The sequence below is a fragment of the Artemia franciscana genome, chromosome 2 (genome assembly GCF_032884065.1).
Source record: "Artemia franciscana chromosome 2, ASM3288406v1, whole genome shotgun sequence".
Lineage (NCBI taxonomy): Eukaryota > Metazoa > Arthropoda > Branchiopoda > Anostraca > Artemiidae > Artemia > Artemia franciscana.
Window position 1 is genome coordinate 57,345,584 of NC_088864.1, and position 13,203 is coordinate 57,358,786.

The following is a 13,203-nucleotide window of genomic DNA, read 5'->3' on the forward strand; positions in this document are numbered from 1 at the left end:
ATTAGTTAAGAGAATTGTCCTGTAAATTTTTTTTATTTATAAACAACTAATCATTGAGATATGATTGGATGGCATGCATCAAAATAAGTATAAAAATCCTCAGTGGTATATATAGCAATTTAGACAATTTTATGGACGAACATATTTAACCCCTATACAAAAACACACCTATATTTTGTAACTGGTTGGTATTGAGAAGGTGAGAAATTCTGGAGTAATATTGCAGTTGGATTCTGTTTATGTGGTTAACTCAAGTTGTGTGAATTTCTCCTTTTTAGAATTTATTTTATTTTTAAATTTTTGAAAAAATCAATGCCATTCTACTGATTCAAACTGAAAATTCAGAGACCAATCTATACAACCTAGATACAAAATAAATAAAGACATAATTATTTGCCTTCTTTTATAAACAATTTTACAAAAATTTATTCTTCTTAAATGATTACTGCCATATTTGAAAGAGTATTTTCCTCATATACTTGGTTTTAAGTATATAGGCCTACTTACACATACCTTTACTAAGGTTTAAAGAGTATGGCCTTTATTTTAATGTTTTAGGATGAACAGAGATGATTTGTAAAATAATGTAGAGCTTTAATTAGATGAAAATAGGCAGTAAAGTGACCACCATTTACTCATAAAAATCCAAAATTTGAATTAATAATTTTTGCACTTTTCATACATTTACTTTCTATTATACAAATCCTCTAAAAAACAACAATGTTAAAACCATGCTGCCTTGCAAAAAAGGCAAACCCAAAAAAACCAAAACAGAGAGCCAAAAAAAGTAATAACATCAATTTCTTTGCTTCAGTGCTATAGCAAGACTCAAAAACACATTTTTGACAGTAGAACAAATTAAATAATTTGCTTTTCAGCCCAGTCATGACAGCACAATCCTGAAATATCATTTGACAGCCTAAGAAGTTATGGTCTTAAATTTCCCATCCTTGTTATTATAAAATGAAGATTTTTGCCTCCCAGTTGGCTTTTGTGGTAAAACAGATACATTCCCTTGACAAACCTAAATTTCATTAAATACTTTTGGCAGTAAATACTTGTGTGGCAGACCAAACAAAGTTACTAAAACCTTGTTTGCAAAATTAAACAGTCTTAATAATCAAAAACTTATTAAAAACTAAAGTATTAAAAAACAACAACAAAATTTCATACCAACCCAAACTAGAGCAAGTCCACAACCCAACCACAAATCCACCACTATGTTAGGGGGGGGTGTACCCCTCCATGTCCCCCTGTATCTGCCACTGTGTCCGCTAAATCAGTTGACAGCTTCAAGATTGGTGTCAACCATGATTGCAGCAATAAGTCATTGCAGATGCAGTGAGATGAACCAGTATCATCCAGCAGGGTCTATTAATTGCCATCTGCCCCTTTTAGCCCTCACAAATGCCCATCCAGTAATACATCAGTACTTGTGTGTTATCCAGAACACACTCAATAAGTGAAGTTAGGTTCTTTCATGAAACAAACTACAATGCAGGTACATTTTAATTAAAGATTTTATATACAGAGGTGGTTAGGTTAGATTAAGTAGGTATTTGATATAATGCACCCCTTCCCTCCTAATGTGCAAATATATAGCCCAAACTTTTGATAAAGCTAATGAAATAAAACAAAATATGATGAAAATATAATACTTTATTTGGAAAATTGTAAAGTTACAACTTAGAATTAAGTACTCAAAATGCAGAAATGTCAGTAAGAATTGTGTTAAAAGGATTTCTTCCTTCTGCCTTTACTGCCACCCACCATATGTACTCTACTAAGCATGATTGTAAATGATGGCAGGATGTATGTTGTGGGCAACAACCCCTTATCCTGGAAAAACACAATTGCCTCTTTTTCAGTCTTTGGCAAATTTCAAATCTTCATTCAAAATCCATGTTCAGACACTATCTTCTATCACTATACATAGCAAACTAAATTGAGTTTTGTCTTTGAGGCTATGAAACTGGATTTTCTCAGCCAAATTCTTGAGTGTTTTCTGAATTGAATCAATTGAATAATGAACAAGTACCAAATATTTAATTAAAATGTACCTGCATTGTAGTTTTTTTTTTCTCAAAAGAACCTAACTTCACTTATAGAGCATGTTCTGAATAATACACAAGTAAAAATGCATCTAGTGACACTTAACAATGAAACCAAACTGTTCTGTATATATATGTAAATAGTGAGGATCCACTCATGAACTGCAAAATGAATATCAAATCAACCAAGCACCACCTACATGTTCTTTAACCTTAATCACTAGAAGATATGATTTAAGGTAATTAACCAGATTTTGGACATTCACAGCAGCATAAATACCATGTGTTTTCCTGTTTCTTGGATTCATCAGTGTTGATTCCATTTATGGGTATTAAGCTGAAATAAGAGTGATGTAAAATACACAATTTGAGCTAAATATTTGCAAATTATGGTAGCAGAGTTAGGGATAAAGTATAGTGGAAACATCTTCAAAATTTGTTGATAACAATTTTTTTATATAGTGACATAATAGTTTTCTAAACATGTTTCCTTCTTAAGAGCCCTAATAGACTACTGTTATTTATGTACACTAATATTCTTAGATCATTTCAAACAGAAAACATTTATGTATACAAGTCTATTTTCATTTAATTGGGGAAAGCTAGATTTCATCAAGCAGAGGCTAGAGCTAGCCAGCTTGTTATAGGCCTAGGCTACAACACACCACAAGATAAAAAAACACAAAGAATGGGTTATCAAGGCTAGATGGTAAATTTTTTGTTGTTCATATTATTGACTGATTGGTAAAATTCTAGTTGTGACTTCTTGCTATCTCAGAAAGGGGTTAGGTTAGGAAAACAAAACTTTCACAGATGGGTCTACAGGCTAAAGTATATCCCAGGAAGGTATTTTAAAATACCCACCTCTACTCCTTCTCCCTCAGAGAGCCCTGAAATTCACCTACATGACAGGTCTATACATATTGAAATTTTGACAAAACAACATTTTACCTTAATTTCCAGTTACCAGTTACTTTTTCTCTACCTTTAGTTCTGAAAATCCAATTCCTGTTACTTGAGTAGAAATCTGAGCCATATCAATGCTGGTTTTTGAAATTTAGGAGATGTATTTCCATATCTTTAAAACCTTATAAGTTGGAATTGAGCAAAGTTGTGAAGCTGAAAACAATTTTGTTGTGCTTTATTCAAGCAGAAGATCTATTTGCAAGATTTCACTTTTATAAGACACATAGGCTTATTTTTGAAGGTTGTCAAATGTCAAGGCCTTCTAGAGGGAGAAGGAGTGGAGATAGTTACTTCAAAATACCTTCCTGGGACATACTTTAGCCTGTAGACTCATCCCTGAAAGTTTCATTTTCCTAACCTAATCCCTTTCTGAGATAGCAAGAAGTCAATCAACTAGGATTTTACTGACTGATTTTCCAATAAAATATCAAAAATATGAAAGCCAATGGAAGAAGGTGTGAATGGTTAGATTATGCTATTTTAAGCCTTTTTTATACCTGAACACTAGAAATATTTTGGACACTTTCAAGAGGTCAACAAGGGCCCAAATTTGAATTTGCAATAGCCTAGAAGTGATTATTGTATCTGTAAAGAGCTTAAAAGAAGGTATCAAGTGGTATGTTCACTTTATTTGTAAGTTGATAATAGGAACAACTAAAAGTTTACTGGCTAAACTATATATGGGATGATCAGGGGGTGAGGTCAAGTGAGATATACTGCCAGAAATACAAACTAGCAAGGAGGCTAGGCTAATATTTAGAAAATATATAAATAAGCCTAAGAAAACTACTGGTATTCAGTTACTTTTACTTTACAAAGATTCTTCCTCCTTGGCACTAATTTACTTTAGCATGAAATAAAAGAAGCCAAAGGGTGGTTGACTCTGTGCTTAAAAGGACTTGCCTAAGCCTACCTGTGAAGTCAAGATCACTAAAGGTCGAATTCATCAGCTGGCTGATCTCAATCCATTTTTTTTCAATAAGCTGTTTTCCTTTGAGCTTGGGAGGCCTACTGTCATATATTGCTGGCATTTGAGAAACAAAGATTATTAATTGTTTTTCTGTTTCAGTGTTCCACATCTTTTAAATAATATGCTCTTGTTCTTTCTTTTGTGAACACTGTTGATAAATGCAATTCTTTCCTAGATATCAAAATTCGCAGTCATCCTAGTTGTCATCCTAGAATTAGCTAGTATTTTTTAGAACTCGTTGGTTTTTACGCCACAATCACCAGGGGTGTCAATGAGGTCAAAATCCTAGGGAGTGATTCTGTCATCTTTTACCAAAAATACAAAAAAAGAGCTATTTAATAGATGAAAAGTGTTTGCAAAGTCTTGCGGGTGGTGCGTATTGGCAAAAACAATAAATCTTCTTCCCCCTCCCCCTTATATTCAGTTATAGGTCCTGTAGCCTAATTTGTGAGTCCCTGCTTAGTACTTCCATTTGTGTTGCCAAAAATAAATCATGGTTCAGTAGTATATGAAATGGCCAACAAACCTGCACTGACAAAGCTGGATATAATTCAAACATGGAGCAAGACGCTCAGCCGCTGCATCGTTTCTACTGTCAGAGAGTGGGTTGACAGTCAAATAAATTAGAAAAAAATTGGACAACAGAAAAAAGTCATCTTTTAAAGTCTAAAATTGTCAAATCTTGCCTTCAGAAACAATGCTATGTCCAAAAGTACTGCTTTTCAGGAGAGGGTTTGAAGCTTCTAAAAAAAATTCTCAGTACTTCCAAAAGAGGCAATAGGAGAGTAACCAAACTGTGGGGTTATCTTGTTATCAGTGGTTATGTATTAGTAAAGAGATTTTATCCTACTTAGGTCAGAACGTCAAAAACTTGACATAGGTCATATTGCTTACATCAGAATGAAACAATACTAAATCCCACTTTTGGACATAAAATTGCTACAGATCTGAGAATCCCTACTGAACAAAAGCAGAGTCCATTCTATGTCTGTATAACATCAAAGTTTTCACCATATATACATAATTTCCCTTTCAGCCTAATCTTCATCTAATTTTATTTCGTATAGAAAGTATGACAAAGTGAAAAATTAATGTTCGAACTATTAAAAATGAAAAATAAAACTAAATTAATCAGAATATTCTGAGTCAGCAGAATGTATTTCGAACGATCAAACGGAAGATCTCTAAAAAACTGGCAGTAAAGTTTGGAAATGTGGATTTGCGGATTGGAACTGGGACTGAATACAGCTTTTGCAATTTGCATGACCCTGTTGAAGTCCTTGCTGCTACTTTCCCCCTTCTCAGTCTCTTGATAGCTTCAATCATCTTTGCATCTTCAGCTAACCAGCTTGTCCGAACACTAATCATGTCAGACAATGTTTGGCTTACTTTCAACACTCGGGATGCACTTCCTGCAACCTGAGACAACTGAGGAGGCACATACACTGTTTGGTTCTTAGCAAATCTCTCGATGACAGTATGGACACAATCGTTCTGGTTTTGCATGTGTCTGGTTTCAAGATAAATGTGAGTAATCACTATTTTAAGTTTTCTGCCACAATATTCCCCTTCACAACCGTCACTTATGAAAATAAATTCTTTGCTTTTTTCTACCATGCTCACATTAAAGCTGTAAATAAAACTCCCGATCTCTGACAAGCCTTTCTAGCGTTGCCTGCGTGCCAGATGTAGCAGTTTCCTTGAAGAGTATTGCAGTTATAGATACTGAGATTATAACAGTTACGTTTTGACTTATAATAATAAGATACTTCTCCACATGGACAACATAAGAGCTTTTGCAGGTCAAAGCACGCTACGATAATTTTTTTAGGATTCATCTTTCCTCTCTCCTGTTCCTCTGCTATAAATTTTTTACTTTCTTTCTCATTTCATGTGTCATTACTGTGCTGTTTGGTCAACTTTTCTTTCATCTCAGGGGTTATATATTCCGTCGCAACGCATTTGTTGCACTGATCTTTTTTTGGAGGGAAAAAGCTGAAATTGAAATCATGCTAAAAAAATATCGTTGTATTATTCTGATCTTACAGTTCTTATATTGTATTCCAGGCACCATTTTCGATAGAGTCTATAAGGCTGAGCATGAGTCTTGATCCCATTTTCCAAGTACTGAGATTCAGATCTAGCTCTGCAGGAATGGCTCAGGTTTTTTTTCAAAAGTTTTGTATGCTCCCTGCATGAATTAACTTCTCTCATATCAGCTGATATGTAGGATTCCTGTTTACTACTTCTTTCATCCCTTTTTACAGCTACCGTGCCAGGTAATTTTTTCTTCAAATCAGTTTTAACATCTGCTCAAACATTCCTAGTGTATTTATGGAAAATATTCGACAGACTTTGTTAGGTTTCCCATCGATGCAGAAATAATACGTTACTGAAAAAAACCTTCTTCTCTGGCTTCTCAGTCCCATACCTATTCTGTTCCTCCATTAATTCTTCATGATCATCATTGTCTGGTGGTCTCTCGCTTTTATGTACCCTAGAATGTTTTTTTTTTCGCTTGACTAACTTGCTGAAGTATGTAGTCTCTTTGTCTATTAATACCACCCAATTTCCAGAAAGACCCGAGAATAGCTATTAGGGTCTCTTCCGGAATTATTGCATAACTTTTCAATTTGCGCTTACAAGGCCCTTTTATAGTCCTTTCTGGCATAGTCTTTCCTTAGATGCTGATGTGTTTCATACCGGCATTTTTTATGTATCTTCTTCAGTTGGGAGGTTTTCCATTTCTCTTATTTCCCAGAACAGTAGGACTTTTTTTCTCTTATGCCGAGTTCAATAGCAGACTCATAGTCATTTTTTTTTGCTCCATAAAGCTCATAGAAGAGGTTTTCTCTTTCTCATCTATTCCGCAGGATTCATTGGTAGAGGCGTTCCCATTCTGTTTTATTCTATTGAGATCATAAACGGATGCAGAACCAATAATACCTAGCTCACAAACTTCTCGGATTCTTCTCAATAGTAGTTTCGCTTGCGCATTATGAATTAAGCATTATTGTTTTCAAATCTTTCTATAGCCAAAAACAGGAGAAAAAATTATCATACTTAACAGTTCACAAAGGGCTTAGGATTAAATTTCTAAGTAAAACGAGTGTTTATTCGGAAAGAAAAAAAATGCATTGAGCGAAACGTTAACATAATTCATACCTGTGTAATGGAAATTCTTCTAATTTGCCATTGTTTGACCTAAGATATAGTGTGTGTAACCACAGTAGCAGTTTTAAGCCTCACAATCGGGAGGTCAAGGTATACCACAAGTGTAAAAACATAGAATTTAAGGAATTTACCTGTCAGAAGATCTGGAGGGGCAGCTTCTCGACCCCATGCCTAGGCCTACAATCATCACTATGTAACCAGTAAAACCTTATCAGTATTAGTGGAAGGGTCTCTTAACATTGTAACGGCATTTGGGATGCTGTAGAATGGAATCCCTCTGTGCCGGTGGGCACAGTACCAGTGGGCTCTGCACCAGGACTGGGAGTAGCTTGAGGATGGCAGCTTCCAAACATTTAGGCAATCCACCCTGCTCGGTTTTACCCAGGAATGAGCTAACATCACTAGCCAGAATGGACCAGAGAGGACCTGAAGACATACACAGTCTAAAAAAGCACAATATCTAATGGTTTATTGTCTCGTTTGCATTGTAACATTGAAAAGGTAAAAAAAGGGACCAGAATAAGGATCAGATATTTTTTCTTTTCCCTTTCTTAGCTTTCTCTCTGTCTAGCTCAATTAGTTTTTCACCTCTATTATTATTTTTAAAAAATCTGTTTTTTCAACTGAAAGTAAGGAGCAACTTGAAATAAACAGAAATTATTACGTTTATGAGGGGGATTGTTCCCTCCTCAACACCTTGCTCTGCACGCTGAAGTTTTTGGCACTTTGAGAAAAGTTACTTATTGTTCGAATTCAACGACCATTGTGTTTCAGGAGTCGCTTTTAAAGAATTGGGACAAAATTTAAGCGTTAGCGTCAAAAACGAGGCGTGAGGGTGAGCGAGGTGTTTTTGCTTGTTTTGAGTTTGACTTAACTATTTATTGTAATTTCTGTTCGTTTTGAGTTTCTTTTATTTATTAATGGTGATTTGTGGTAGTTTTACGCCTGAAAGATTATTGTGTTGCGAGAGCAACACATTGGTTTTGTCCCGTTTTTTTCTTATGCCGCCGATGTCGGCTTATTCCTGGAAACAGGTAAGGGTCTAACCTGTGCGGTTTTTACGGAAAGTGTGGAACTCAGACCGGATTGATGAATATGGCATTACATTTTGGAAAGCTCCGCAGAACTCTTACCTGGGGCCAAAAAGGATGGTTTTTGCTTGTCCACGAGCCAGAGCCTATTTTGTGCAAAGTGAAGTGGAGTTATGTAGCCTATATCAGAGAGGAGTATCTGAAGTTGTGCAGCCAAGCTTTCGTTTCATCAAACCATGTTTCGGCTTTCGAGTGGAAAGCTCCGTTCTAGCAGGCAAGCAGGCAGGCACCACTTTCAAATTGAAGATGGACTAAAATTTACAAGTGTTAAATATATGCGGCAGTTACCCGGCCCCACAGCCAATATATATTCTTTGAGTGATAAATAGAAAAATTTACAGAAGCAAAAAAGTGGCATTTTCCCACGGGTCCGAAAGTGCTGCCATGATTTTGGCTGGGTTTATCATTTGTTTTTTCGGACTTGGGATTGAGGTAGAGAAATGTTATGTTAGAGAGATATACCTCTTACACTTTAAAAGTTCTATCATTGCTAAAGAAATTGGAGCTTATCCTTTGCTCCTTTCTAAGTGGTGACGTAAGAAAGTTGGCCTACGGCAAAAAAAAAATCAACTTTTGAACTAAGAAAGATATTTTTTTTTTCGACGGCAATCGCTAGCTCTTGACGAGCTGATCAAAGTGTATGTCATCCATTTTTTGGTAAAAAAAATTCCTTCATGAGATATACTAGTTTGAAAGTTTCAAGGGGTTGAAAACTTCAGTAGTAGTTTACACACTGAAACCAAAAATAAGCCGATACCAATTGTGAGACATGTAGGGGATTGTAAGAAAAGGTCGGCTGTTAGCTCATAATCATCTTCGGCAGTGAGGGGTTTGCAAATTTTGCTATTCGTGTACCTATTATATGTTCCCAGTGTATTTGATGGAAAGACCGAGTTGGTTCCAGTGGTAAGACATGTAGGGGATTTGTAAGTAATAATCGTCTGTTAGGCTACAATCATCTTTAGTGAAGAGGGGTTTGTAACTTTTGCTAGTTGGTGCAGCCTACCCATACTCACTGTAACCTAGAATTAAGTGTTTATGCAACGGGTACAAACGATAACGTAAAACAACGAGGCAGTTTCGTAACAATTAATAGGGTGTCATCTATGGTATTTTGATCCTGAAAAGTATTGTTCCAAGTTTTCATCCGTCACGATGTCTACGATTGAAAAGGATAAAGTTCAACTGGCTGCAAAGTCTTCTTAGTCCCTTCTTTCGATACTATTTTGTTGTTGCTTTTTCAACGCTGAGGAATAGCCTTTGATCATGTGATTACTGATCGCGTTCTTACTTGAATATAACGTTTTAAAAGCTTCGATACGCTGACAACTTCAGCATTTAACCGATAGAAAAGAAACAAAACTAAAGTATTTCTCTCGCAACACTTTAGCCGGAGAAGCCGGACAAAGGCTGCCGCAACACTTCACATTGCTCAAGCAACGTAGGTCTAGTTTGACCTAATTTCTGCCCATTTTAGTTTAATGGAGCTCTTTACTTTTTTTGGAAACTTGTTTAGGGGCAAAATTTTTAAATTAGTCTTTGTCCGTTTTTACTTACATAGCCTTCTTGATGGGAAAAAATCTTACATCTTTTCAATTTTCAAACGGTCCGTGGTAACGATCTGTAAGTAAGGAGCGACTTGGCTCAATAGTAATCGAAAACTTTAAAATTTTGAAATTTTGATATCAAAAGATATAGCTTATTACACTGATTCCAAATACATAAAATTCATCAAGTTTACTTTAACCCATCAAAAGTTACAAGCCTTAGAAAATTTGCCTAATTTTTGACAAAAGGGCGACTCATCCCCTAAAATTCAAAGAATCTTAAAGAAAATCACAGCATCAGATTCACCGTACCAGAAAACCCAACCATAGAAGTTCCAAGCTTATATATACAAAATATGTAGAATTTGGCTACTTTTGCTGCGTGTTTATTTTTTTCCTATTAATTCGAAATAATGGTCCTAGAAGATTGGGAGTGGGTTCATTCAAACTAAAATTAAAAGTTTTAGTGCACTTTTTAGTGACCAAAAAATTTGGACGGCAACTGGCCCCCTTCCACGTTCTTTTTTCTCCAACGTAATCAAATCAAAATTTTGAGATAACAATTTTGTTCAATATAGTTGAGAGATCCAATAACTATATTTTTGAGGGTAACCTCGCCCCCTCAGCCCGTGGGAAGAGGCATGTAAGCTATGAAATTTGCCCATTGTTTACTCATAGTATTTGTTATTAGGAAGTATACAGGCACTTTTTTTGGGGGGGTGGGTGGGTGAATATTATGCTTGGAGTGGGCTTTCATAAGAAAATTATCCTTGGGGAGGGAAATTTCTGGGGGTGAATTTTCCAGGGAAAATTCCACACCGGAGAGATTGGCAGAATTCCTTTACGAAATTCTTGTTAATTGTCTTACATTATCTTTTCCAACTCAATTTTTCACGTGGAGATGTTCCAGGGGAATTATCCAGGGGGTATATCCGCGTGTTTTGATTTCCAGGAAGGAATTTCCACTGAAGGGGGCATTCTCAGAGTGATCGAGAAACCGATTAGAAATTAAAGTCTTTTTCAAAGGTATGTATGCTATGAAGAATTTTTCCGGCTGAATCGTTTGCAAGAAATTTTACGGAGGGATGGGATTTTCAGCGAGATGAAACTACCTGGGGAAATTTGCACTTTATGCGGGATGATATTTCCACGGAGGAGTTTACCATGAGGGAGCTGGGGTGGATATTTCATGGAGGTTGAGCCAGATTTACCAACTTTATTAAAAAAAAAATCAGAAAAAAAATAACTGATAGTAAACACAGACTATGTTTATAATACAGTAATATATAGAAAGTAAATATAAACAATAGTACATATAGAAAATGTGCCTAGTTTTTGAATTAAGAGGGAAACATCCCCTAAAAATCTATGAGTCGTAATTAAAATCCAACAATGAAATTAAGCGAGTTTTATTGGTTACTGAGATGTATACAGATATTTTTCGGGGGAAGTATTTTCGGTCGGGGAGTGGATATTTTATGCAGGGAGATTTTCAAATTGGTAGGGTAATTTTGGAGATGAACTTTCCAGAGGAAATTTTACACGGGTGGAAACCTTGTCAAAATTAATATGCAAACTCTGTCTTTGATTTCCATTTACGATAAACCAAATTCGAACCTGCATTATTTGAAAATTGTTCAGAAATTAAATAAATTTATTTTAACTGAAAGTAAGGAGCAACATTAAAACTTAGAATGAAAAGAAATTATGCTGTATATGAAAGAGGCTGTCCCGTTCTCAACGCCTCACTCTTTGCGTTAAAGTTTGACTATTTTTCACAGCTCCACTTTTTAAAATAATACAACATTTTAGCCAAAATTGTCTCCTACTAGACTCCATAACCTGGTAAAAGCAGCAGGAGCAATTTATAGCTAAGAAGATGTTAATTGAATTTTACATGGAGAATAACTCTAATATATTAAGCAAAAACCCAAAATTTGTTTTCAATTCTGAAAGTTTTTTGAAAAGGTCATTGATTTCTGCAACTACTCGATCAACACCGACACCAATAACTTTCCTAAGCTGGTCTGATGGATTGAGTCCTCTTGTTAGACAAAATATCACAAAAACATTAAAATTAACTGAATTCGGTTTAATTACTTTTATTTTCCTGGAATGGCGATGAAGATATGGGAAAAATGAAAATTTCGGATACAATTGGCTTATAGTTACTGCCAACTGCGCCCTCTACTCTATTTTGATAAAAATAAATTTCAAAATTACAAAACGATAATAAGCGTTAGATTATTTATTTGAAATTTTGCACCTTTAAAAATTCTGCGCCTAGGACAAGTGCCCCCTCCCCCCCTAAAACTGCCTCTGGGTGGTTTATAACCCAAATATAACTCCAAATTCTGTTATTTGTTATTGAAACGCCTAATAAGCGCTGATACCGTCCTATTTCATATGTTTTGGAATCACATACTTTTATAAATGTAGAACTGGCCCTATGTACAATACCACGCTGACTTCTCACTATTTTTGCTTTTCTAAATGTTTCTTTTAACCAGCTCCAAAAAAAAATTGCCATAAATGTAATGAGGATTATTAATGTTATTAGTCGCATCAGTCTGCTGTACGAAATGTTTGCTGCAAGTATGATAAAGTGAGTCCGATCAATACTTTTGTATTTTTCGAACCTCACAAGCGGTACCCACCCATACTCTTTATTTATTGTTATCAGTTTTAACATGCAGCACTAGGGAACGGAGTTCCACCTGAAAAAAGGAATTTTAGACATACAAAAATATTTCGGGCTCTTCCCCCCCTTCCAGAATTATTTACACAAAAAAAATATTTCAATAATTTTTCTAGATTTCACTTTTTCTTACAAAGGGGAAGGTGATTTTCAAACTCTAGGTGTCAATTTTTCCATCCGATTGGCATCCCTGACAAGTTTAGATTAATGTAAGGTTTCTATCGCATTGTTGCTAAGAATTGTTGAGATTTTCTTGATATTATTAATCAAACTATGCTCAACGAGTAAGTTAATAATTCACATATTTTTTTTTGAATAATTTAAACTACAAATATTATTCAAATATAAGGAAAATTTCCAGGGGGATTCTCAGTGGAGGACAATTTTCGCAGGGGTGGGTGGAAAATTTTTCGACGAGTTTTTTTTATTGGACACCGGCCTTTTTTGTTATTTTTTTTTTTAATGGAAAACAAAATAGCCAAACTTTTTAGACTCACAACTACCCACCCAAAAGCTTGTTTACAGTACAAAAGTGTTGTCTGCAGCAACTCATTGCTGACAGGCCTAGTAAAAGCTGAGTTCACTATTTAATTTATGTTTGTTTAATGTGTGCATTGTTTATTTATGTATCATGGAATGTTTTTGAATTTAATGATTAACCTTTGGTTGCTTCTACATTCCCTTCAACACACGCTGAAAGTTTCAA

At 35.3% G+C, this 13,203-nt stretch overlaps 1 protein-coding gene across 1 annotated transcript in view; it reads right to left on the bottom strand.

The window, feature by feature from the left end:
* Positions 1-4,147, bottom strand: part of LOC136043824 (uncharacterized) — a 34,518-nt gene extending 30,371 nt beyond the window's left edge. The window contains exon 1 of the mRNA XM_065728749.1: positions 3,931-4,147. Coding sequence (XP_065584821.1) covers positions 3,931-4,096 — 166 coding nt within the window. The 5' untranslated portion in view covers positions 4,097-4,147. The remainder of the gene's footprint in view (positions 1-3,930) is intronic.
* Between the last annotated feature and the right edge of the window lie 9,056 nt (positions 4,148-13,203).